General features: G+C 39.4%; 1 protein-coding gene across 2 annotated transcripts; it reads right to left on the bottom strand.

Moving 5' to 3' along the window:
* vps8 (VPS8 subunit of CORVET complex) lies at window positions 1-27,435 on the bottom strand. 2 transcript variants are annotated; one of them, XM_055026131.1, is made up of 46 exons: window positions 27,317-27,435; window positions 26,278-26,346; window positions 25,648-25,778; window positions 24,815-24,911; window positions 24,672-24,704; window positions 24,415-24,469; window positions 22,370-22,494; window positions 21,903-21,989; window positions 21,030-21,097; window positions 20,518-20,671; window positions 19,561-19,620; window positions 19,237-19,344; window positions 18,946-19,026; window positions 18,382-18,552; window positions 17,591-17,665; window positions 17,098-17,133; window positions 16,607-16,697; window positions 16,453-16,499; window positions 16,286-16,375; window positions 15,202-15,248; window positions 13,982-14,204; window positions 13,788-13,877; window positions 13,457-13,508; window positions 13,218-13,260; window positions 12,293-12,365; window positions 11,888-12,007; window positions 11,459-11,518; window positions 10,724-10,795; window positions 10,396-10,515; window positions 9,692-9,748; window positions 9,526-9,608; window positions 9,112-9,196; window positions 8,782-8,880; window positions 8,521-8,610; window positions 7,390-7,436; window positions 7,149-7,293; window positions 6,672-6,761; window positions 6,353-6,538; window positions 6,199-6,280; window positions 5,244-5,326; window positions 3,675-3,755; window positions 3,063-3,232; window positions 2,587-2,755; window positions 1,880-1,933; window positions 1,502-1,582; window positions 1-583 (listed from the first exon to the last, which is right to left on the bottom strand). In XM_055026131.1, the coding sequence occupies exons 1-46, from the start codon at window positions 27,386-27,388 to the stop codon at window positions 464-466; spliced, it is 4,272 nt and encodes a 1,423-aa protein (XP_054882106.1). In that variant the 5' UTR covers window positions 27,389-27,435; the 3' UTR covers window positions 1-463. The 2 variants fall into 2 exon arrangements, with proteins under 2 accessions (XP_054882106.1, XP_054882107.1); XM_055026132.1 differs by lacking the exon at window positions 11,459-11,518.
* Between the last annotated feature and the right edge of the window lie 367 nt (window positions 27,436-27,802).

Here is a 27,802-nt window from a genome sequence, read left to right as displayed (position 1 = left end):
TAAAATACCGCACAATGTTTTATTACAAAAATCACAAACATGTTTGTGTTTCTGCCTCAGGTACCAAAGTGCAGTTAGACACCATAATTCACTCTGTTTGATCTCACTGCTAAAGATATCAAAGACGACACATTTCCACAGAAACACTGGCAGGCAGGCAGAGTGGGCAACATACCCACATTAAAGCTAAAATGAGCTAAAATGCTAATGTTAGCTTAAATTATATCATTATCACATTGGCTGCTGCTCCCGTCTGATATTTCTATCCATCATTAAAGACCGTGAGGTTGATGAATAAGTGGACGGATGGAGGGATGAATAGGTGAAATGAAGAGAATAAAGTCACAGTAGTGGGAGAACAATAGCAAACAAACATATGTCAGCCATGTTGATGTTTTAATGCTTCAGGATAGTAAAAGAAATGAGGGACGGCCGGAACCGGACGCAGGAGGCTCTGGAGGTGCTACTCCTCAAACAGAGGAGGAGGAGCGAGCTTCAGGTGGAAACTCTCTGGCTGGGCGGGAAGCAGGAAGCCCGCTTTCTCGCTGCTTTGGCCGTGCAAAACCTCAGAGAGGATGGACAGCTGGAGGACAGAGAGAAACAGCGTGGTTACACACACGTCGCCATCTCACAGGGAGGAGTATTCCAGGCAAAGACAAGTTGTGATTATTTCACTTATAAAATGGAAAAGTTGTCTTGTTGTAAGTGAAATAGTCTGAGTGGGGCTGCAACCTTTTCATCAGTGTTAATAAATCATTGACTTAAAGCAAACTCCTATTTACTGCTGAAAAGTTAACTGGGCGACACTTTATTTAACAAGATGTGACACTGTCATAAACATGTCATAACAAGAGTCATGAACATGAAGGAGTCTTTATGAATGTTTACAACGGCTGTCATGAAGTGTCATTAAGTGAAAAATGACACTTTTAATGCAAAGTTGCATTAAAAGTTGCATTAAAAGTGCCATTATTCACCGGATGAAACTTCATGACAACAGTCAGAAATATTCGTGAGGACTCCTATGAAACCTTTTCATTATTATTCAGAATTTCTATTTCACTTCTGTTTCTCAGTGGGATTTTGATAACAGATTGAATCTGTTGTCAAGACAACTGTCAGTTTTGATACACGAGTGACACTAAAGCCCATGTGACGGCGTCTACGTGTTTCTAGAACTGCATTTCCAATACAAATATGCACCAAAGTTTGTTAATATTGCACTAGTGTCCAAAAAAAAAAAAACACAATTTGGCAACAGTGGAGATTCCATTAAATAAGATTTTACATCACATGTGAATAAGTCTGTTCACATGTCATTAAGAAACATGCCACAGCTGAACCTCCCCCCCAAAAAAATGTATAAAAAAGATGAGTTTTTTCTTTAAACTGCTGTGTTTCCATTAATCAAATTTATTTCCGTGACTCCAATTTGTACGACAGTAAATGGAAACACAGCGGTTGTTGCATCAGTGAAACAGAGACGGCAGTGGTCCTGTACCCGGGACGGTCCCCTGTACAACCCTCGCAAGTGATCCCAGGAGAGTTCCTGCTGCACATCCAATGTTGCCACAGCAACCACCTGCAACACAGCGAATAATTGCACATTGGGCTGTTATCATTATACACTAGATTCACACTGAAACAAGAACAACTCATGAATTTGTTCCTGTCATGTTAAATCACTGCTGGTACTCAGACGCTTTACTTGTTAAGAGATAAATCAATAGAAGCAGAGCATTAAAATAGACAAAGATTATTATTCTTTCCAAGACTTTAAACCAGAGACTTATTCCAGAATGACTGCAGCGCTCCGGGGATGAAGCTTTGACAGGGAGGAGGTCGGTGTCGTGTGCAGACAGGAAGTGATCCAGCTTACCTTCTTCCTGTGAGTCTCAGCTCCTTTTTCATGATGTCCTGATGAAAATCGAGTCTGGAGACCAGAGAACACACACACACACACACACACACACCCACACAAACACCCACACACCCACGCACGCACGCACGCACGCACGCACACACACACACACACACACACATATTCACAAACACAAAATGATAATATCAAATGGCACACAGTAATTCTAGTCTGTCCGGCTCTAGTTTAGCCTGAAACCAGTAAACCCCAACATTAAATATAACTGATGTGATATTTAATGACGGGCAGATGAGACAATATTTTAGTAAACTGCAAACAACTTAATTATGTGTTTAACCTAAAATTATACATAGTCTGCCATGTTGTTTTTTGTTTGAATTTCATTTCTAGAAATCATTTTAGTGACATAATGAAGTGAAGTGTGAGCCACTGGAAGAATAGCAGCAGCTAAAATGGATTCTGAATATGTTCAACTCTGACCTCACTCTGCTGTAGGGAGGGATAACTATTGCTCAAAACTATTCCACAGACTGTCAATACAAAAACTCTAAATTTTCCTTATACTCAGAAATTAACCACAAAAAAACCGAACAACTGAATTAGCTGCACACTGAGAGAGTAGCTGTCCTCTGTTTGGGTCCGGTCATGGCGTTTGGAGTTGTGCTTTATGAGCTTTTCCTCATGATTAGCGTAAACTCACTGACCTGGGCGAGAGACGTGCTGCGGCTTCTGTTTGGCTCAGAACAAGCCCCGCCCCTTCCTCCATGGCTGGAGGAACACTTGTAGCACCTCCATGGCTGCTGCGGCTCCGAGGCCACACCCCACCCACAGTCCTTCTGCTGCAGGCACTGCAGGTGGTACAGGTGGCCACAGCTGGAAAACACGCAGAGGTCAGGGGTCAGAGGGAACTTTGTAAAGTATCGTCCAGAGGGAGAGAAGTACAGAACTCCCCATTATGTAATAACACCGCAGGATGTAATGTAATAATAATGTTTGAGTGTGTTAAGTGGAAAACAGACCTTCATTAACCCATTCAGACCACAAAAAACAAAAACCTGTCAGATGCCTTTACTACCCATGAAATAATTCAAAAACAGTCCAGACAGTTTGAATAGTTTCCGGCGTGGAAGCAGCAGAAATAATCAAGTGGTTTTCACTTTGCAGTGACAGGACGTGTTACCTGAACACGACGATCTCCTCGGACGCATCCTGCTTCCTCTTGTAGTGCTGCAGGCAGATGTTGCAGCTGTCCTGGCGGGGATGAAGCCCTCTGGTGACGGCGGAGTGGAGGTGTGCCAGGGACCAGTGGAGGTCGTGGTTCAGCAGATTTGTTGTTGTTTCAAGCAGAGTCTGAGACACAGGCACATTTTCTTACTGCTTCTTTTGCCAAAAATTTGTCTACTGAATGCTATGCTTACATCTTTTTTTTTTTTGTCACAAAAATGTTTCAGCTCATCAAGCTAATTTAATATTGGATAAAAATAAGCAGAGTAAATACAGAAAGCAACTTTTAAATAAAAACCACTGTAGATATTTTATATCACTTGATAATTATGTTTTATTGATATATTAGAATGCTAAAATATACAAACATTTTAAAAAGACTTAAATAAATAAATAAGCAATGCTTAGCCTGGTGGGGGCACAAGATAAGCCTGGTGACCCGCCAGGCTTATAAAACACTGGTGGAAACCCTGGTGTCTTTCATAAAAAGACACACACACACACAAAGCTTGTAGTTTGAGTTGTGGTCCACAAGTCCCTGAATGAAGACATGTGGACGAAGCGTTACCTGTTCATAGGTGAACGTGTCCAGCATGCCCAGAATGAGTCCCTGGATCTCCGCCAGCTTTCCTCTTCCATAAACTGGGTCCTGATTAAAACCATCCAGCAGAACAAGTTTAAATATATCAACTCGAATACTCAATAAAAATCATCGGATGCTCCACTAAATGTTGCATACATAACAAATACTGTCGGCTTGACTTGAAAGGAAGTAAGCCAGCATTGCTTGTAAAAAGTATTCATCCCCTTGGATGTTTTATGCTTTTTATTGATTTCAAAATCGATTCATTTAATAAAAACACACACATTAAAGAACTTTAATGTCAACGTGAAAAACTAGTTTCTACCAAATAATGGGAGTTAAATAAAAATATTTGACATAAAGTGATTTCATAAACACTGCCCCCTCTGAAGTGACTGACTGAACTGAACCAGTGGTCCAGTCAGCTGTTGCTTGTACTCTGAGAGCAGTGAATGTGTCTCAAACGACTGCAGTCTAAAGAGAGCTGGTTCTGGAAGGACCATTCACTGGTTCATCAGTATCCCTGGGTAACCACTGCATGAGGACAACTAACAAGCAGAGAAAATGTTATCGAGACGTATCAGTCAGGGGATGGATATAAAAAAAACATCTCTAGGGCCCTGAACATCCCAGGAGTTCAGTTCAATCCATCATCAATAGAAGGAATATGGTGCATGTGTAGATCTGCCTAGATCAGGCGGACCTCACAACCTGAATGTCAAAAAGCAGACTGCTGAGAGAGGACGCCCAGTTTATTATTACATTTATAATAAACTTATTAGAACATTTATTATCCAGCAAGACGACCACTCAAAGCTTCCAGCTTAATCTACAAGAGATGGACCAAGAGAGGACCAAGAGTGGCCCAGTCAAAGTCCACATTTGTTCACAGCCAATCCCCAGCAACCTAACAGAACTGGAACAAATTAGCAGGAAGAGTGGAGGAAAACTACAGACGACCCTGACTGACTAGCTGTGTTTCCTCTGACCTTTAAATTTGCCAAATTGGAATAACAAAAATAAAGGAAACATGCCAATTTTAAACAAACTCTCAATTTTGATAATTGTTTTTGCACAAGAATGAACTGGTTGAAAATTAGCCGTATTACAATTGGTGTTTCTGCAAAATTGCAATGGAGACACTTACTGAGACCTAGACTACCTGCTGAGATATTGCCTGGGAAGGAGGAGAATAATTATGCAACCAGTTATTTTATATTGAATGTTTCATTTAATTGTCATTACTGTGAATAAATCAGTTTTCACTTTGACGTTAAAGATTTTTTTGTTCATTTTCTTTGACAAAGTCAAATCGTTTACAATAATTGATTGTTAAAAGCAATAAAAATTGTAAAACACCCACGGGTATGAATACTTTCAATAAGCACTGACTGTGAGCGAGTGCTGACTGCTGGTGACCGTTTCCCTTTACGACAACATCTAATTTCAGCATGTCGGGAGCCGACCAACACAATGTCTTTTGTCTTTACTGATTGTTCCAATACACTGTTTCATTCATTGATCTATCATCACTGACAAACGACAGATACTCACCTGCAGGATCTGCTGAATGATGGCAGGAAGTGAAATGAAGCTGCTCATACAGTTGAGAACCTTCAGGGTCATCTCCTTCAGCCCTGGGACGATCACAGACATGTTACCGTTATTAAACCAATCACAGCAAAAACATATCATCTCATGTTCAGGTTCTCCTCTTCTACCAGTCTGTCCACCATGCTTTCTCCAGTCATGTTAGAACATGTAGCTGTAGCTGACCTGAAAGCTGAGAGTCATAAAAGGGGCTTAGGACGATTTAACATCGCCTGAACAGAAACATGGCCGTCATCTGCTGAGCAAATTCAAAGTCACCTCAACAAAACTTCCTTAATCCAAATGTAAAATTATATAGTCATCAATGAAACTCAGAACGGATCTCATTTATTTCTTTTTTTTAGCAATCACAAGATAAACTAACAAGAAGACAATGGAGCCTGAAACAGAGCCTTGATGTATCTCTTACATCCAGAACAGGGAGGTTCACGGCTGCTTTCTCTTACTTTGGGAGATTGTATTTGTAATATTCTACAATAATGTATTTTTTAATTTTCTCTAATCATCCGTTTTAAGACATGCTGTTTTTCTTTAGACAATCATACAAAGATCTTTTTAAAGTAGAGCTGGAGCAAACATCGGGATATGAAGAGCGTTTAGTGCAACATCAAATTCTGCCACTTCCTGTTGAACCATTTAACAATCCTGACAAATCCATCTGCTCCAAATATTTGCTGAATTATTAAGCAAGTAGTTTGTGTTGCTGTCCAATCATTCAGCATGCTGAGGTGAGTGAATCTTCATCAGTGCAGACAGAATGTCTGATTAACGTAGCAGGAGGTTAATAAATGTTACTATTGGGTCCAGGGATGAAGTATTTTTACTTTTGTTTGCACATAATGTTTGTGCAATTTTGAGCAAAAAACTCCAAAGTGTTGGTGCAGGTGTGCATGTTCACCATCTGAGATGTGTTTATCGCTGAGCCCCATGACTTCCTTCTGAGAGGCCATCATGGTGTCCAGGAGTGGAAACCATAGATCCTGTGAGGAAAGACAACTGTCAGCTGTAGAGATGTAGCTCCCTAAGTTCCCCGCCACAAACACTCTGCTCACCTTCCTTTGCTCTTGATCAAGGTTCTGACAGTTTCGATGACAGAAAAGAATCATTTGGTTGAGTGAACTCTTCACTGTTGTCAGTGTGAATTCACCATCCGCCTCCTTTTCGTCCCGACCGTCAACTCCTCCTCCAATGCCGCCACTCATCTCTGCAGTGAGGACATCCAGTCTTTCCTTCAGGGTCTTCAAAGGGAAATGAAAACACTCAGCGGCTAACTAACACACCATCCTACTAAATCAAAACCTCCCACCTGAAGCAGCTACTTTCAGAAAAGTGTGAAAAGTGACTTCATGAGTAAAATGATATGATCTGTACCTGCAGCAATCCAGCAAAGGCTCCAGGAATATCTCCCTTCTTCTCCAGCAGATAAGCCTTGGCTTCATTACAGTGGTACTTCTCTGTTATCTGGAGACAAAGTCATGGACATTGAAGAATGATCACATCCCTTCCTGCTTGATGAACAGATAGAGGCAGTATGAAATGGATGGGAAGCATTTCTTTTTGCAGAGAGACTACTGTGAAGTCCAGACTGATGATTGGTCTAGCGCCCCCTACTGGGAGCTAGATACATCAGATACAACAACATCTATCAACCAGCCACATTTAGAGCTTCTTCACAATAAGTGATGCTCTTTTTGCCATGACAACAGGAACCTGAAACGCTCCCGCAGAAATGGGAGTTGAAGCTTCGTCTTATGGGACAGTCTGCCAGGCATTCCCACCAGACCCTCACATTACCTTTGGGCCGGCCAGGTCTTCAGGGTGTTTTTTTCGAGAGGCATTAAAAAGTACCTGTATGGCCTCCTCAAGCCTGTAATGCTGGGAGGTGTGGAGGAACTTCAAAAGCTCCTGCGGTTCAAAGCGGCACATCAGGTCCAGCAAAAGCTCATAAAGTTCAGACTCCAGAGGCAGCCGGGACGCGGACTGAGATCCTTCCCTGAGAGAGACAGTGCAGGGACAAAGAGTCCAAGATCAGGAGGGACAACAGGAGATCTGTGGTTATCAAACACAAGGAGAGGGAAGCAAACCGTACTGAGACTCTAGGAGGCAGCGGAGGAATTGGAAAAGTAGACTGTCGTCCTGCAGAGACACACACAGAGAAGCCTTCTGAAATAAAACACTTTACTATGTACAACTGCTTAATTACATGTTAACACTAATAAATGAATAAGCCATGATTGCAACTCAGTGCCTGTAGGTCACTAGAAGAAGTGAAGATGACCTTCTGAAGTTCAAATTGAGTGTCAGAATAAAGCAGGTGATTGAAGTGAGTGTGAATGCAGCATGGTTGTTGGTAGCAGACTGTTCGGTCTGAGTGTTTCAGATAAAGCTGATCTGCTGGGTTTTCACACAGAACCATCTCTTGGGTTCTAAAAACACTGAACATCCAGTGAGATGCAGCTGGAAGAACGAGGACAGCTGGTTGATGTCAGAGGACATGCAGGTGGCTTTGAGATGAAAACAAAAGCTCCAAAAACTGCTGGTTACAACTGAGATCTGAACATCACCATCTCTGACTGGTGTCACTGTAACTACTTACGAGGTTACATGTACTTGAGTAACATTTTGGAGAAACTGAATTCTCAAAGTATGTTTTTTACTACACAGTACTTTTTTCTTTTACTTGAGCAATATTTTTTATAAAGTATCTCTCCTCTTCCTTGAGTAAAATTTCTTGATCCTCTACCCTCTGCGAGTAAACATCACAGAATGAAAAAGTTTCATAAGTTTTATATTAAAATAAACTAATTTTGATTTTTTTTTTCTTTTTCTGGATTTTGTAATCATGTTATTTACATTAATTATTTTCACTTTGGTCTCTAAAATACAAAAATTTCCACTTTACTTTATATCTTGATGCATTTGTTGATGTTGATCTTAAATATTAAATGATTGATGTTCTGATCAATGACACAGACCTTGAATCACCTTTTTAGAAAACATTTTTTACTCTTTTTTGGAAGACTACTTTTTACTTGCTGTAGTAGTACTATTCTTACTTGAGTACAATTTTCAGTACTCTATCCACTTCTCGTTACTGTAACCATGAGGATTTTACTGCTATTAAGTTGTGGATTCAATTTAAATCTACCTGAAATATATTAGATATTCTCTGCAGCGAAATGTAGATTTGTGTCTGAACTGATGATGATGAGTATTTTACCTGCAGCTCAGAGATGATGGTATGCACCTCCTCTGTGAAGTGCCACACCACCAGGTCAGCTAATTTACCAGGATCCAGGCTCACCAGCTCCTGTTGTATAATACGACAACACACCTGCTGTAGAATGACTGCTGCAAATACAAAACAGGATGAAGCCATAGAACATGTTCGGTCCAGACGATGCATCTCCCTGAGAACGAGCTCCTGGGAGACGCCGTCTCTCCTCGTTACAGTCCGACCAGCAGCCACGGCGCTCCTGACCTGCATGTGCTGCAGCACCTTCTCCTTGACCTTCAGCTTCTCCTCGGAGCTGTAGCCCGGCATGGACATCAGGTTGTGGATGTAGCTGAAGATTTCCGCCTAACACACAAACACAACAGAAACTGATAAATCACTGATTTCAGTTAGTTATTTCATGATTGAAAATAAAAAACAAATATTATTTCAGCAGGAATCCTTTTTGCCTTGCTAGATTATAAATATGATACAATGAGAATCTCATACTTCTATTTCTATTTCAGTACACTTAACTAATAATAATAAATGCTGGTGAAAATGTATGACATATGTGCGATCCAAACACCTCAGTACCTTTCGAAGTGGGTCCTGTAAGTAGCAGTCCACGATCCGGTCATACAGATGCTTTTTCTCATACAGGAACTCACAGATCTGGTAGCTGCAGGGCAGAACACAGACAGCATCATGTAGCAGAAATAACCACTGGTGAGATGGAACATTGGGATGTAATTCTGATTTCTCCACAAGTTAAAGCAGCGCAATGTCACTTTTATAAAAAGATATATTTTTTCACATATTTGTTGAAGCTGTCGTGACAGTCTGGTATGAGACAGATAGTCTCTGAAAACATTGAACTCCTCTGCTTTCTCTCAGTGCTAACTAGAAACAACCAACATATTAGCGCCCTTCTCTAAACATGCTGAAATGATTTTCATGTTTAAACAGCGTTCTTTAGATATGCATCGCCATGTTTGATTAGTTGCTTACAACTTGGCTTTCTCTGCCAGCGTGAAGAGCCGTTCTTCGTTGAACTGGACCACACCCCCGACCTGCAGCAGCTCCAGCAGAACCTAAGCAGAGAAACAAACCATACGCTTTGTTGTTACAGAACTAGCTGTTTATACATCGGACACGGTTCTACGTTGACATGTACCTGCTGCCGTTCAGTATGTCGAGAGTCATCGTCAGGGCAACACAGGAACTCCAGCACCTGAGGAGACAGACGTCCTTCAGACACAGAGGACAGACAGAGACACAAGGAATTCAACACGCTGCCTGCCTTCCATCTCCTGTCACTGCTACAGATGAATGTCTCGGCTTGAGACATTCATCTCATAAAACAGCTGGGACGTTCTCAACCTGAGAGGTGCTTTTGATGCAGAGGGAATATATCTGGTCAGATGATCGTTTCACTTCCGTCTCTCCTATTTCTGACGTTCGGTCTGATTTCTGCTGATGATGTCACTGAGTTGAAATGTCTACGCAGCAAGCTGACAATATAACCTGTCGCCACAAACACTAAAGCTGCAACGCTTCTGAATCCTTAAAAAAGGAAGGCAGTGATTTTATACCTTAATTTCATTTGAATCAAACATTTTATTCCACTGTTTTTTGTTTTTTTGTCTCTGGAGTTTATCTTGAAGGAGTTTTTAAGAACACACCGGTCTGTATTTAATTTATTGCTTAGTTTCTGTCATTTTAGGTCCAGTCTTAATGGGAATGGTGAGGCTTTTTGGTTCACTTCAAGTTTGCACACAAACATAGGAAGTGAACTTAATGTAAAAACAAAAAGCATTTGCTGCTGTCAAAAGTATCGTTTGCAGTAATAAATCTAGCTGCAGATAAATATCTACATACCTGATCAAAAAGGTTCCTGTTCACAAACAGCGTGTTGTTTGGCTTGGCCAGCTGCCGAGCCAGGAAGGTGAAGAGACCGCCGACTTGGGAGGGAGTGAAGTCAGGGTTGTCCACCATTACCTTTCATTAAAACAAATGAGGGGTGTATTAATTAATGCACAGAGAAAAACAAACAATAAAAGTGAAATTAATCATGAAAGATTTTCAGACTCTGGTCATAATCATTATAGGTGTTTCAGAAGTCCTCAGTGGACAAACAGCAGCTGTAAATTGGCTTCCTTTCGCTCTTCATTACAGCAGATTCAAACTGTTAAGACCCGAATCTCACCTGAAGTAAGATGTCCACTATCCTCTGCTGGTACTCCAGGGCCTGCTTGTCGTTCTGGACATCATCAAACGTCTGGAAGACATAAACACATTTCTCCAATCATGAACATATTTTCTTACTTCAGTGAGAATCTTTCCATTTCTGAAAGTAATTTGATTTTATGTTCTAAAACTTAAAAAAGTGGAGAGTGTAAAAATGAGTGGACATTTTGTTGGGTTTCTTCAACGATGAAGAGTATCTTCATCGTTGAAGAAACCCAACAAAATCCTCACGCACAGCCAGTGAGGATTATAGATTATTTTGCTGGCTGAAGTTTTTGCGAATAATAAACAATAAGACTGTTGTTTTAAGGCCATTCTCAAGTCATATAATTCACATGGAATAATAACACAAGCACACATACAGTTAAAATGAATTCATTTGAACATTTAACACGGGAACTAGAAGACATTTTAAATATCCACAATAAATAAACAAAACAACAAATCAAATGACTTATGAAGTCTCTGTAAACAAAGTTGTCATTCAAGAATAGAGCTAGTTGAGACCGAAGCACCAGCCTGAAAACATTTATCATCCAGTTTTTGGTAGAAATAGAGAGAGAAGAGAAAAATGCGAAATCATGCAAATAGAAATGATTGATATTTGAATTTATCATGTGATTAATTGAGTTATTGCTTTTTGCGACAGCCATATAAGAGAATATATTTGAAACACTTAGCGTCCTAGATGTACCTGAACGCAGCATGACCTCGTGTTGGGAAAATCCCTTCTCATCAACGAAGATTCCTGTGTCTTGCATAATTATAAATATAAACATACAGAGTTTAGTCTGACTTCATGCTCCAGGTAAGGTAGTTTACATTCAGACTGGCATTGTTTCAGATGAGTAATTTAGTATAACCTCTGTGGCTTATTGTGGTTAAAAATGTGTTATCTGGCATAAAGTTTTATATGTCCAGTTATATGTTTTATATTTGGGTCCAGATGTAAAACAACTCTTTATTAATTCACTGGAAACTAACTGGAGATTTTTGTGTCAGTTTATATACTCAGACCAATCTGAAATCGGCCAAACTTTGAATAAAAACCTAAAAAATAAGAACACAGTATAGCCAACAGCTTGTTAATGATAGTTGAGAGACAGTCAGAGAGACATCTCACCATGGCAAGAACATTGAGGAACTCCCGAGTGTCAAAGTGGAGGAGTGTGTGAATGAACGGGAAGACTTCCTCCTTCTGCGAGGAGTCGCCTGAATGGAGACGGATCAGGAACTCAAACACCTGATCAGACACAAGCAGGCACACAAAAACAAGCAAATGTCAAACAAACCGCCTGCTTTCAATAACTCCAGCTACATGATAAGATCGTAGAGTGAAGTTGTTCCACGTCGACATGCACAACGAAATGAGCTTAACACACTGTTTTTGTTGAAAGGCAGATTCCTGCAGGGATCAAAAGATTGCTTTCAATCGATTTAAATACATTTCTGAAAACCAGTAAAATAAAAATCAACATCACTTTATACCATGAACTGTTCTCACAGCGTACTGAACGTTTGATCATACCTGGTATTTGACCTGAACAACCAGGTCTTCAGGGATGTCTCCGATCGGATAGGCTCTACCAGCAAGACAGCAGCTTCATCCACACACACACGCACGCACGCACGCACGCACACACACGCACACACACACACACAGACACACACACACACAGATGTTCACTGATCAGAGCACTGTGACGCAATTTCATTCTGATTTTATTATGCAGTGGTATTTCAACAAGCAGTTTTAAAAGCTAAAAGTAGAGATGCCCTGATTTGACAATGTGCCAATCCATAAGGGCAGATCAATACAGTCTTATTCTGTGCTTTGTGCTCAGAATTGCTTTATTATTCATTTTACATTATATTTATAATTCCTAAATGTAATTAAAAAAAAGGTTTGTTGCAGTTTATCTACATGTTTGACCAAAATAGTCAATCTATTGGTTTTGTCACTTTCAGTTCCTTCATTATTTATTTCACCTTGGCTGTTATACTCCTATTGTGCTGACTCAACAAATTAAATTTTTTGTTTTTGTATGTTTGACCAAGTTTGCGAAGCTGTTGGTGGATTTAAGTCTGGTGCAGAGTTATCAAATACATTGGTAATTCGGTACATTTATGTATGTGTTTCAAAAAAAGAAACATTTTAAGTCAATCCAGCTGTTTTTCTATATCAGATCAATGTCAGACAATACTAAAACCTCAGAAGAGGGTCAGTGCATCCACAGCTAAAAGACTCCACTGAACTTTTAGCTAGATTTATTCTGATGTTTCCAGGCTAATTGGTTATTCAGTTAGTAAAAACCACACAAAAAAGCCCCAATGGAACAAATACAAAAAAACTGTAGTCACTATATTCTATGCATTTTTGGAAGTACAGAGACAGGCCAAGCCTCTAATACACTTTTGACACACGGGGTAATAACCACATCAGGAGGATTTACCTTATGTAAACTAGTAATTTATTTCCCATCACCACATCATCACCTAAAAAAAAGGAAACACGTAAAAAAAAAATAATAATAATTAAATATGTTTTGTGGCAAAATACTGACAGAGAAGAGAAAGAAAAGAACAGAAAAGAGAGGAAGAGAAGAAAAAGAGGAAAGAAGAGAAAAAAATAGGAGAGAAAAGAAAAGAAGAAAAAGGTGAGCTCCAGTGTGGTTGTGGTGCATGGTGTCACCTGTTAGGCTCCGCCCCTCTCTGACTCTAGGACCAATCACTGAAAAGAGTTTCTGAAATAATAAAGGACACAGTTCAGGAGGGCTCTTGGTCCGTTATATCAGAGCACACAGAATGCAGCGTGGATCTACTTCAGTATCAAAAATTTTCTCAATTAAATGCATGATGAAAAAACTGACAAAGTAATAAAAAAAACATATTATCTAAAAGAAACACTGAAACATTGGAAAGTTGAACAGCAATTTGTACCAATCTGATGACTGAAGAACCTGAATAATCCTCAAGCTCCAGTTCAGTCAGTCACAAAAACACGCCATTTGTGTGGAACTTGCCTCCATTGGAGTAATGTAGTCATTCATGCCTCGGTTGAAAATATAGATCACTGCATCATAGAGCTGGTTGTTCCAACACACCTGGACCACCTTTACTCATCAAGCCACACAGACGAGCAGAGACAACATGTCCAGACATTGGTACTTCATACTGGTTGTATTCTATGTACACGATTCATTGTACATCTACACACCTGTTGTATGTCCAGACTGGTAACATCCAGATGGACAATGCATCTCTCCAGGCTGTCCATCATACCGTTGTCATGGTAATGTGCCAGGAGGTCCTTCATAACAGGCGTAGTGATGTGACCAAGACGATTGGCGACGATGTACGACTCCAGTGACTCCAGGAAGACGCCCTTAGCAACCATGTTCTCCACCAGCCGAGAGTACAGCTGGTTGAACAGCAGGTCACTGTGAAACAAGGAGCTTCAACACTGACCACTTCATGGAGGTTGGAAAATAAACCACCAGATACTGTCAGCCTCTTTGTCACAACCTTAAAATGTCAATTGTGTGGACTGCCTTATTGTGTTAGCTCTGGTCTTTGCCCTTTTTCTGACACCAAATGTGTTGTGAACATAACAGACTTCAAGCACTTTGAACTACCCTGCTGCTGAAAATGTGCTATATAAATAAGCACATTACCAACCTACCTTATGCTTTTTTGTTTCACTGTCACACTTGAATATCAGATCATCAGAGAAAATTAAGTATCCAACAGAAATAACCCAAGTGAGTACTAAATGCAGTTTCTAAAAAAAGACACCCAACATCTAATCAAAGTTCAGGATTCAGCACTAAGAACAAAAACAAAAACAAAAAAAACAAACACAAAGGCCCGACTCACATTTACCAAAAAAGAAAACATCTGGATGATCCCAGAGACTGCTGGGAAAATATTCAACAAGTGCAACTGTTTGGAAGGTGTGTGTTCTGTTAAATTTGGAGTAAAACTAACACAGCACTAAAAAGAAACATAGCGACAGTCAGACATGGTGGTGGTAGTGTGATGGTTTCATGAATTCTACTTTCTGGTAAAAAATCTGAAGAAGAATGTTATTTTCTTGATCTCAAACACATTTAGTGAATGAAACAGGGCAATAATCCAAAGGATATAAAGTTAACCTCTGACTGTTTTTAAATGACAGGTTTGAAGTAGCCTCGTCAAAATCTTAACATAAATACAATTGAGATGTTGTAGAGTGACCTCAAACAGAAGGTAATTACTAACTCAGATACGGCCATGTTAGTTTGGATAGATTTTTATGACTTGATGAAATCTGCTGGTTGATAGGTAGGATCAATTGGAAGGTTTGTGATTCTAGTCATGGTCAGGCTTTGTCCTGTCTTTAGAAGGTCAGCGTTATTAACCCAATCAGACACAGCATGAATACACACAAGTACTCACGCCTTCTGCAGCAGGAGGCAATAATCCACCAGCACTGGCACCACTTCCTGATCCAGGCACAGAGATAAACAGGGAACATTAATTTCATTCACAACAATCAAGTCAATCTACTGACATTCCAAGTTTTAGACCAATCCCTTCTGCTCATGCCAGACACAGTCAGCTGAGCTCAAGTAAGTAAAGTGATCATGTGTTCATCAACACCGCAAGGGGATGCAAAGCCTTTACAGGCTGTTCTCTCACTAATTTTGTTTGCAGAATGGCGATTTTCAAATGGCAAATGTTATTCTGTTTTTTTATATATTTCTATGTATTTGACACAGTTGGAAAGCTTTGAAGCCAGACTTTCAGAAACAGTAAATAACTCAGAATGCCCCCAAAAGGTCTTATTCTTAGGGCAGCGTCTTGCACAGCCTCCAGTTCAGCCTGCTGCACTTTTCATCTATCATGGCTTAGTTTACCACCTGTCTTGACGACTGCAGCTACATGTTCATTATTCCATTCATTTGACTGAAACAGAAGGAAACTATTGTATTTCATTTGTCCGTTGCACGGTAAATATGAATCCTGTTTTTTTTTTTTTAAATGTACAGTTTTAGGAAAACCCTATTAAGGTTTTACACCAAGCTCACCATGGGATACATTTGTCTTATTTTTATCTCATTGAAAACTGATGATCTTATTGAGAACAAAATTGCTTCAATATTTCTAGTAGGTATTGTCCAGCAGCTGAAGTTTGGTCATTTTCTCTCGTCAGTCAGCCAGACACCTTCATGAAATGGATCACTAATGTCAATTTGGTATTATAACTTACCTTATCACACTGAAATAAATAGTTGAGTACATTAACAACATACTGGCTAATGTTGAAACTGCAAGATAAATGGGGTTGACCATGGCAACCAGTGACAGAATAATTTCAGTAGTCACGTTATCCATCTTGTTTACAAACAAACATTCCCTCCATACAATTAAAAACATAAGTAAATGTCGTCATCAGAGGTCCCACAGTCAGCCAGTCTTACTGATTATTCTCACAGTTAAACAGATTAAAAGGTCAAATAAGCCAACGTGTTTCCATTACCTGGAAATGCTGCTCCATGACCTGCAGCTTGCCCTGTTCTGGGCATTTCTTCACAGCGTACTCTGTAAAATGGAGAAGAATCTCCACCATCTACAAAGACAAGGTGTTTCAAGTTTGAAAAACAAAAAAAACCCCAGCAGATTTTACAAAGTGTGTAAGACACTCACCTTGTCGCTGATAACCGCCTTCCTTTTCTGTGAATCTCCATGCAGGCCTTAAATAAAGACACAGAAAGACAAAAAATCCCAGCTGTTCTCTCAATATGTGATCAAACGATATTTAAAAATAGTTCATATTAACACTAATTATGACCACACCCACCAACCACAGCCTTGGCGGTGCCTTCATGGAAGGACCAGGCCAGAGACAGAGCCTCAGTGAAACGCTCCTGCTTCAGCAAACAGTCCAGACGCTGGAAACAGAGAACATGGGGCTTCTGGGTAACCATGGAGACCAACAGGAAACACACTGACGATGCGGCTGTATGCGGATGACATTGAACTGCTTCCACAAAATTTTGTCATATTTACATCCTAATACTTCTATTCTTATGTACTTCTGTGATTCAAAGCACCTTTGGCTTCATTAAATCATTTGTAAAATGATCTTCATATGCCTATAAGCAGCAATACTGCCTTTATCATAGCAACTTTATACCCTGATGAGCTCATCCTCACGTATAACCTCAATGGCTGAGATCGATTATTTCCCACCTTAAAGTTAGAGCCATGTTCTGACTGTTGCCATAACATTTGAGGGTTTTATGCAGACATGTGACATTCGCATTCATAAAGATGAAACATGATGCATACCTCTTTCCAGTTCCTTAGGGACATAATATGAGCTGACTGCAAAACAAACAAAGCAAAGCACACACTGTTAAACAACAGGATCAAGTAATATTGTGCAGATAACATTCATATGGTTGGCAATGATCAGAATTTTTTTTTTAAATAGCAACAATAATAATAAATGTTCCTGTGTTTGTAGAACTGTTGCTTGAAAAAAATATACTGGATTTCTAGACTTGGCCATGTGACTTTTTACTACCCAACAAAACACACCCATAAACACAACTCCAATAAAACACAGCAGAGTTTGTGTTTGTAACGTGACAAAGTTACAAAGAGGACTGAATATTTTGCACAAACTTGAGAGAGTGTGAAGCAAGATGTGATTACTGAGCGTTACTTTAACATCTGCTATGTCTGAGGCAACGTTTTTGTTTTGTTCTGCATTAAACTGAAATTTGTTCTGTATTGAACAGTGATGGACGAACAGAGACAGACGAAAGCTAACAGCTACCTTGGTGCCCAGGCAGACGATCTGTCCTGCATAGCTTGACAGTGACTGGTAGCAGGCCTTTTCTCCAACCAGCGCCTAAAACATAAACACACAAGATTTAACAACATAAACAGCAGATCTGATCGGCTCAGCTGGTGTCTTAGGATGACCACACGTTTAATAAATCACCATAAAGCTGATCGCCAGTGCAAAGCAGGGTTTGTCATTTCAGAATTTTTAACTTTCATGCTGCAATATCAAATATTTCCAGCATATTTAGAATTTTGGAACATTAAGCATGCTGAAGTTAACTTCAGACTCTTTAACACACTTGGAACCAAATCAAACTCTAATACATGGCATTGTTCTGTATTCTTTAAATCACATGTGTCAAACTCAAGTCCAGGGGCCAAATATGGCACTTCCATAGCTTTGTATGTGGCCCTCTATACCCTAGATGCCAAATTCCATAAATCAGTACCAGTTTTTGGTAAGTCCAGGATTGCAAATTTTTTATTTTTATTTTATTTTTTGCACCATTGAATAATTCTTCATTTCTTGTAAATTTTCCACAGAAATGGTCAAAAACATTGAGCTTAAGTGATGCTAACTCCCACCTGCAGGTGGCAGTATTTCTTACTTTTACACCGCTGCTACCTCACTTCTTATTTGTTGTCAAGTTAACATCCATTATAAAAAGTTGCATTTAATGTCATAAGTAAGTGAAAATACTTCTAAACTAATACCACAAAATGAGTAACTTTCAAAGCAAAATAAAAGCCTGTTCCCTTTACAGACGCTGTCTGTCTCACCAGAGCCTGGGAGACATTCCCTCCGGTTGCCAGGGACTTGAAGTGCCGGCTGTTGTAGACCAGCTGCACCTGCTCCAGGTCCAGCGTCTCCAGGACATCCTGAGTGGGCCGGTCCACCACGTGCAGCTTCTCATGGCTGTCCAGCAGCACCAGGCTGCAGCTGTTAATCCACTGCAGATACAGCAACATCAGCACACAGACCCCATCATGTTTTCCCTGCTGCCTGTAATAATTGTTACTTGCGACCGATTATCGCAAGTGCAGAAATTGTAAGTGCAGAAATTGTAACATTTCGAGCTAAAATTTCTAAATTAGCACCACAAAATCACCAAAACAGTGTGAAATCCTGGAGAGACTGATCGATGTGAAAAACTGTTCAATATTATTTTTATTAGAACTTATCAAATGAGGAGAGGGATTTAACAGTTTTTCGGTTTTATCATTCTGAGAACATTGGTGGTCTTAATGAGGCCCAACATAAAAACCAGTTTAACGCCCTGATCCAGAACGGTGCTCGTCTTTTCTGCTCCTGGGTTTTTTGGCTGAGCTGAGGCCAGAACTTACGTTCAGGCTGATGATGTCACAGCTCAGCTGCAGCTGCCTCTGCTTGATCACATGGATGGTGCCCGTCTCCTCCTTCTTCACCTGGATAAATCAGACCAGTTTCACAAACAGAGACCACCAAAAGAGAGCAGTTGAGACAATGGTTGGCTTATGGAAGGTATTTGGACTAGGACTAAAAGATGTATCTGGGTTCTGAAGGTTTACTGGCAAATCTCATCAAATAATTAACAGCTGGGACTGTAAATTGAGATTAGAGTCAGATGATAGGAAGGTATGAAGCTGAGCAGATACCAGCAGGAAGTGGACTGAGTCTCCTTTACAAAAGGCCAGCATGGGGTTGACCGTCTTCTGGACAGGAACAAACTGCCAGGCCAGCTGGGGCACACTGCTGGGATCAGACTGAGGAGAGACGATATCAACAACAGAACACACAAACTTTTAATGTTCAAGTCGCAGAATTAGAACTAGAATTTCCTCCCAGTAGCTAAAATGTAATTCACATTGTGACAGGTAATGTACTCAGGTTATGTAAGTCTGATCTAAAACACTGAAGTGGGACAAAAAGGAGAGATGATTCCATGCTAACAGACTAGTAGGAAGTTAAGAAAATCAGACCTTGATGTAGGGAAGAGTCATCCACACATTCAGGCTGGGCTTGAGTCCAATGATCAGAATCTGATTGGAAGAAATCAAAAAGTAAAAACATCAGTAGTTCTAACTTACACATGTGTATTTCTGTCTTCACAGGAACTTTGAATTTACTTCCATTAATTTTTTTTATCAATTTCTATAGCATAACCCTGATTGTAATTCTAAGTCTAACCAGTATCAACTCAATTTACACCTCAGTTCTCAACCTGACCTCTAACCCTAACCTTAACCAAAACTTAATTCACAGCTTACCTCTAAATCTAACCCCTCACCTTAAGTAAGGGGTTTAACAGTAATAGGACCAGGCTTTTGTTCCCATAAGTCTACTGGTTTTCAAAAGGTATGTAAATATGATATGTAAAGAATGAACAGCTAAACATTAACACATATACATGCACACCCACATGCAAACCACCCCCCAAACACACACACACACAAAGACTGATCATCTCTTGGATTGCTTCAACTGAAGCAACTTCTTCTGAACAACCAGAGGAAAGATAATGAAAAACCAGACAATAACTGTGTTATAACTGTATCTTTGATATTAAATCTATATATTTTCTCTGATTGTGGTTTCCCTACAGCTCAAATGTCCTCAGTCAAAGTGTGACGGATACACAGACAGCATCTACTTCCTGGATCAACAGAAAGTCTGCTCTCTCTCAGTAGAGGGAGATAACTTCATCTTGATGTTTTTACCCATAAAGATGAAAACAATCAGGGGTTAAAAACCCCTTTAACTCCAACCATAATGACCCACCTGGGTCTGGAGATAATCTCATCTAGGTCTGGACCCATGTTCTATTATCTGATACATGAAGCATCTCTGCAGTTGTTAACGGCAGCATTTTTCTCCTGGCTTCTGGCCTGCTGTTGTTCTGTTTCTTTCTGTGCACTGGGATCACTGGGAGTCCGTACCTTGGTCAGGGAAGCCATAGCTAGGAGAGAGTAGCATGTGATGGGGTGGTCTCTGAAGTCTGGAGGAGTCCGCAGAGGTTCTATACAGCACACCTCTCCTTTAGAGCCGCTGAAGAGACACCGTGAGTCACATGAGCGCATCCCCATCACCCTCCTGGAAGAAAAAGCAACAATATTTCTGGTCATTTATCATATTGTTTATCAATTATTGAGATAAATTTACTACAATGATAAGAATTTTGATTTATCGCTGTCACAATAAATTTCAATTAATTATGCAGCAGGAATCACATTACAGCAGACTAGGCTCCTCCTGTTTGGTATTTTAATCCCACTGGGCCAAAAAGGTTTTGCTTCAACAAACAGTTCATTAGAGTGCTGTTTGAAATATTCTCTAATTTGTTAATCCTGCATCACTTTAAAAAGGTTGATGGAAAATGTGAGAAAGCCTCTCTACAAACTGCAGGTTTTTCTGGACAGAAACTATTTGGTTCCAGATTCACTCCGTTTACCTGAAGGTCAGCTCAAACACAGACCCTCCACTGTCGTTGCACACGGCCAGAGTTGGGTCATCTGTGAACTAAAGAAGGGGGGAGAAGTTATCTGACGATCATCCAGGTATAGATCCATATGGTCACTGTGTGTCTGAGAAACAATCATCACATTTATTCCAAAACATTTAGCCTGACTCGCCTCCTTCAACAATCCTCATGCTCTCCTTTCATATTGAAAATTATCTGTAAAACTTATACCAAACTGTAACTTCACAAGATGTTTAACATTCCTCATTTAAGCTTTTTTGTTATGATTTGTTGGGAGTTCTTATACAATTACGACTTTATTCTGGTTCCATTGTGACTTTATTCATGTATTATTTGGACTCTATTGCTATATGACTATTTTCATGTATTATTATGACTTTATTCTCATAATTAAAAAAAAATCTTAGCCTGGCTGTAACACTTTGTCATAGAGATGATTTGAATTTAAAATCCAAATGAATAGAAGCTGTAAAACAAGGATGTTCGTCAAACAAGATGGCCGCCCCGGGCTTGCTGACATCACTCTGAACTATGGAGACCCCAGGAGAGCATTGGTGAAATTTTCCAAAAAGGAAATCTTCAAAAACCAAAAGTTTGATGAATCCATGAAGTCGATTCATTGCCCACCTCTACATTAGGGTAGTTGATAAATCTACAAAGAAATACTCATATCTAGACTTTTGAATAATAAAAAAATGATTAGTGAGCAGGACTTTTACTGTATAATTGAGCTCATCTGCATTGTGCATGGTGGGAACCAATCCTCAGAGGAACTTCAGAGGATGTTTTTTCTTCAGACTTCAGCCAGTAAACATTCAGAAGGTTCTGCAGAGCGGCTCTCACCTTCACGTGCAGTATGGCCGTCCCTGGAGGATGGGCATCTGTGATGGTCCTCAGAAGCTTTCCGTTGGCAAGATCCCACATTGTAATCTGACAATGAACAACAGTTAGGATACAAAGAACCAGGAACAGTTCTATGAAACCATTTGCACACAGCTGACCAGATCTGAAAAGAAACTGGATTCAGTGAGCTTCAGCATGAATGTGATGGAAGTGAACTGGATAACAGCTGGTCCAACTTCAAAAACCTTTAGGAAAACTTCTGCACAGCTATATGAAATTGGGTTCTGTTCAATTTCTTCTTCTGCTTTGCTGAATCTAATTTCTATGCCACTATACTAGGGAACGTTGTCATTTCTTCTTGAAATTAAGCCTCACTCTGTTGTTCTCCATTGTAGACTGAATCTGGACAGAGATCAAACTGCACATAAACTGATTTTCCTTCAAGAAGCCACAAATGTTCAACGTACCTGACCCTTGGCAAAGCCACACAGCAGACGTGAGCAGTCGTGGTTGATGCTAAGAGCCGAGATGGCGCCAAACTCCGCTCCGGTTGTCTTGCTGCCGAGACAGAGCCGCAGAGCCTGGTTGGTGTCTGGGGAAGAAGGTTAAGAGAATGTTTACTGGCTTTAACCCATAAAACGTTTATCATGACATCGTAAATACATCTTTCACCCAAGAGCAGCTTAACAGCATCAAACGGCCGAGTAACACCACATGAGATGGGCACAGAGGGAGGAACAGAAAAAAATAAAGCTCCAAGTGGAAAACAAGAGATGCATGCAACAGGCTACCGTGAACAAACCAAAGGCATTATGGGACAGGATGCTTCCAGCAAGCAGAAAAACAAACCGCAATAAGCATGATAATCAAACAGGCATGGCCGTACCTTTTCCTGCTCAGGCCGTCATTATGTCAGCAACATAAAGAAACATTAGTCAGCATCAACTCAATCACTACGATGTCTGGTGCCTTTTGTAAAGTTACACAGTAAAAAAATTAACAGCAATGATTTGGTTTAATTAGCCAGGCATCAAGAAAAAAATTTCAATTTTAACCATGTCACTCATACATTTATAAATGCTAGAGTTCCAAACTGGATTTTTAATTCACAAGCTAAATATTTAGTCAGAAAACTAAATATTTAGTTTTTAAAGTAAATATCTTGCTAATTAAGTATTTTCTATTTAATTTAGGACTAAATATAATATAAAGTAAATATTTGTTTGAAAACTAAATATTGTAGTTAGCTGATGTATGAAATATTTATTTTGGGACTCTGACATTTCTAAATGTATGTATGATATGGTGAAAATATGACTGAAACTTTAACACCCACATGTTTTCTATATGATTATTGATGTCAATTTCATTTTTTACTGTCCAACTTTACAAACATTAGCCATGGCACTATCTGTGAAAGCAGGCCTATTTTACAGCAAATTTCACACTTTACTAAAATCTTTCAATGTCTTCATCTTGACTAATTTGTCAACAAAAGAAACAGAACATGTGCACAAAAGAGCATTTTACTACAGTAATTTCAGCACAGTACTAAAAATGCATATTTAGTCACTGTAGAAGTTTTATCCGAAACAACATTATACTACGATAGATAGATAGATAGATAGATAGATAGATAGATAGATAGATAGATAGATAGATAGATAGATAGATAGATAGATAGATAGATAGATAGATAGATAGATAGATAGATAGATAGATAGATAGATAGATAGATAGATAGATAGATAGATAGATAGATAGATAGATAGATAGATAGATAGATAGATAGATAGATAGATAGATAGATAGATAGATAGATAGATAGATAGATAGATAGATAGATAGATAGATAGATAGATAGATGATAGATAGATAGATAGATAGATAGATAGATAGATAGATAGATAGATAGATAGATAGATAGATAGATAGATAGATAGATAGATAGATAGATAGATAGATAGATAGATAGATAGATAGATAGATAGATAGATAGATAGATAGATAGATAGATAGATAGATAGATAGATAGATAGATAGATAGATAGATAGATAGATAGATAGATAGATAGATAGATAGATAGATAGATAGATAGATAGATAGTTAATATGTCCAACATTCAATGTTTTTTTACGAAGGGGAGTATGAATGCCATCTTCCGCTTTTCTGATCATAGGTGGGAAGTATGAGTCTTATAAAATCTAGTCAGAATAAACACTCTAATAGGGATGTTAAGGTCCACTGGCCCAACCCTTCATATTCTTATTAAGTAGTAAGTTTGTTTGTAATAGAGTTGGAAATTATAGAACTGAGATAATTCTGTTACGAGCGACAAGAGTGCAAATAAGAAGCAGCAAAATAAAGACTACATTTGGTTACAGTAAAAGTGGAAACACTCATGTCTGATATTTATTTGTACGCCTGAAACAAAGTTATAAATTATTTACAGAGTCAATATTCCTTAATGTCATTTGAAGCAAACTATGAAGGGATAACACATTGACTCACCAAACACCAGGGCAAGACCATGAGATGTTCCTACGGCAATAACACCGGACATGGCCTGAGCAAGGGTCAACAAATACACCGATTTCAGTAGGAATCAGACATTCTGACGACAACAGATGGTTAATACATATAAAAAATTTGATTGAAATATCAAATTCTTCTGGAAATAATTGAACACATCTGAACACTCTGAACTTTAGTATGTTCTGTAAACTAGCAGCATTGGTTGCAATACAAAACAATCAATCGATACTCACTATTGCAGTAGGCAGCCCAGCATCCACTTTGTCCTATTGAGAGACACAAAAAATTTTCTTGTCATGGCCAAATGAATACCAGGAATCCTTCGTGGTGGTGTGTTAAATTAATGACTCCGGATGTTTGCAAAACTGTTCCTTACAGCAGCAGCAACTATCTGAGCGGAGATGCCCTTCAGCAAGCTGAGGCGAAGAACCGAGCCGTGAACTGCTGCGTTCTGTTCCAGAGTCCTTCTCTTCCTACAGTCGGTCACGTCGTCACACAGAACAAATGGAGATGGAGAAAAAATATAAATAAACTTATACATGCAGAACTCTGAGGCTGGAAACATCAACATGAATGGGAAAGGTTGATTTTCTGGACATCTTTAAGTCATTTACAATTTATGAACTGCTTGGCTTTATTCAGCACTCCAGTGCCTCTCCATACCTGACGAAGAATCATTTTAATGTGTGTTATTTTAAGTCTCTTATCTGCTTGTAACTGATTAAAACGTTTTAAAAGTAGTTTCTGTTATTTGAATTGTTCCATGTCTTCAAACTTCTAACTTCTTTTTTTTATTTAATCATAATCTTATTTTATCGAGCAACAACTTCAGTTTATTTGTAATAGTCGCCATTTCATCCAATAAATGATGCAGATCATCAGCCAGACGGAAAACAGCTTCATCTGTGAATGTGGCCAATGTCCAGTGGTTCAAAATTAAAGAAAAAAATCATTTACAAAACAAATACTATAAAATTTGATTGTTTTCTTGTTTGAGTTTGTCTACTGAATTCCATCATGTTTTAGAAAACATACAGAAATAATTCTTCTACTTTCAATCAACAAGATGCAATTACTTGCCTATGTGCTAAGCAATCTATTGTGCTGAATGGAATCATCCCAGTAATACTGATGACAACGTTAAATGTACTTATGTTCACCACAGGTGGTAGAAGTTTCACAAAGTTTTCAGAGTGTGTGTGTTCTTGCCGTTTGAGGTGTGCCGGGTCTCCGCTGTCCGAGCTGGCCAAGGAGGACGTGTCGTAGGACTGAGCGTCCATGTTGTCCGTGTTTAAAAGGCAGGTGTCCTCCAGAACAAAAGGGTCCTCCTCTTCCTCCATCTGTGGCACACAAACCCACGTCACACACAGGAAAGCTCAAATTCAACAAGTGCACATCTGACCTTAACTCAGAAACACATGGCTCCTCTATTAACACTTTAATAGAGTTTTTACCAGCACTGCACTGAGATGTACCTTGAATAATAAGCTAAAATCTGATGTTTGGTAAATGCTGAAGGTTAATCTGTAGGAGTAGAGTGGGGGAGTTGTGGGGAAGAGCTGCTCTGTGAGGTGTAATCTCAGAAGCTTGGAAACTGCAGCTCAGTGGTGGAGTTACATCTAGAAGTCGGAGTCATGTCCAACCAGGTGTTTTACACAGCTCAGTAGTTGCCACAGAGACTAAAGGACTTCTCACACATGCATAAAAAACATCACAGCAACACTCTGGGTGAGGGAGTAACATTACAACATGATGTAAAGCTAAAAAAAAGTCAATTTCACATAATACTGTCCCTTAAAATGTTTCTGAAAGCAGACGGAGGAAAGATTTGTGGCTGACCTGATTCAGAATGCTCTCCAGTGTGGGAGGGGTGTCCACTTGGGGAATGTCAAACTCCTTATCGTCAATCTATGAAAAGATATTCAACATGCAAAAACAAAAATAGGGGATCAGGAATCAGTTTTTCTGCTGTAAAGAACATACAACACCAAAATATATTGAAATATCTGATATGAAACATGGAAGTTTTGAACTCTCCCACAGTTCCTCATATTACAGGGCATGTATTGTATTGGGGAGGTGTGATAGGCCAGCAGACAGTTAGATGTTGAGTGGAAGAAAAAACAACACATTTTTCTATAAATAAGAAAGCGTGTCTGCGAGCAGCAGGTTTCAGGTTTTTCATAGAATTTTGGTCTGAACTTTTACTTGGCCATCCTGGCACATTAACACACTTTGATCCAAAACGACCCATAATATCTCTGGCTGTTGGTCAGGGCAGCTGGAAGCTGAACCTCTACAGTCTCAGGGCTCCGTCAATTTTTAACAGGTTTTCCTCCAGGACTGTTCTAGATTTAGTTATATCCACACCCTGTCCCACAGCATGATGCTGCCACCACGATGGTCCACCGTGATGTGTGGTATTAGTTTGTTCTAACGCCGGTATCTCATCCCAACTCCTTGCAAGTTAAATTATTGCATTATTTGTGCTTCTGTTTTGTTTGGACCCAATTCTATCCAAAATGGAACATAAAATCTTTTTGGTCCCTGACTGTGTGCTATTTTTTTCCTTCAGTTTATGGATCCAAAAGACTAAAATGGGACGAAAGAAGGAAATATTTGTTCCAACTTTCTGCGTTCACTGAAGCTTCGGAGCTTCAATATTACCTTAATATTATTATATATTCCACATGGCTGAGCTGTATAGCGGTTCATTTTCTAGGACTGTTCAATATAATCAATATGTAAAGTCAATATAATCAAACATCAGACCGGTTTATTGTTTGATTCTCTTCTATCAAACACCACGTAGAGAAATAAATGACATTCTTGGGGTTCTGTGTTCCTAATTAAAGCGGACATGAAGAAATTCCCTCACCGACTCTACTTCCATCAGGTTGAGCTGGGAAGAAGCGGATAAAAGGCTCCTGCTGTCTGGAGACTGCGACATTTCTCTGTTTACATTCACAGACGAGCATCCAGGAAGTGCTCTGTGAGCATCTTCTTCTTCTACGGCACAGGATACTGTTGATTCTGTTCGGGCTGCGCGCATGACAAACTCATTTACTGGTACATTACCGCCACCTAGTGGATTGGTCAGAGTCACACTTTTCGGAAAGTAAAGAATCAGTCTTCTTTTAGGATCGCGAACCAGAACATTTTTTCCATTTCATGTATAGAGAAGATTCTTGGAAATTACGCTCCACTTTCACGCCCTGCAAAACTTCTTAATCTATTCTCTCTTTCAGTTTGACATTGACTTTGTCAATGTCAAAGAGGCTCAGGGTCTATGCCATGGTGTGGCAAAAGTAACAGAGGTGGATAGACCACCCAAAACTAGAACTGCTTCAACATATTTCTACTC

Source organism: Poeciliopsis prolifica, unplaced genomic scaffold (assembly GCF_027474105.1).
Source record: "Poeciliopsis prolifica strain line A6 unplaced genomic scaffold, Auburn_PproV2 SCAFFOLD178, whole genome shotgun sequence".
Lineage (NCBI taxonomy): Eukaryota > Metazoa > Chordata > Actinopteri > Cyprinodontiformes > Poeciliidae > Poeciliopsis > Poeciliopsis prolifica.
This window is presented reverse-complemented; position numbering and strand designations above follow the sequence as displayed.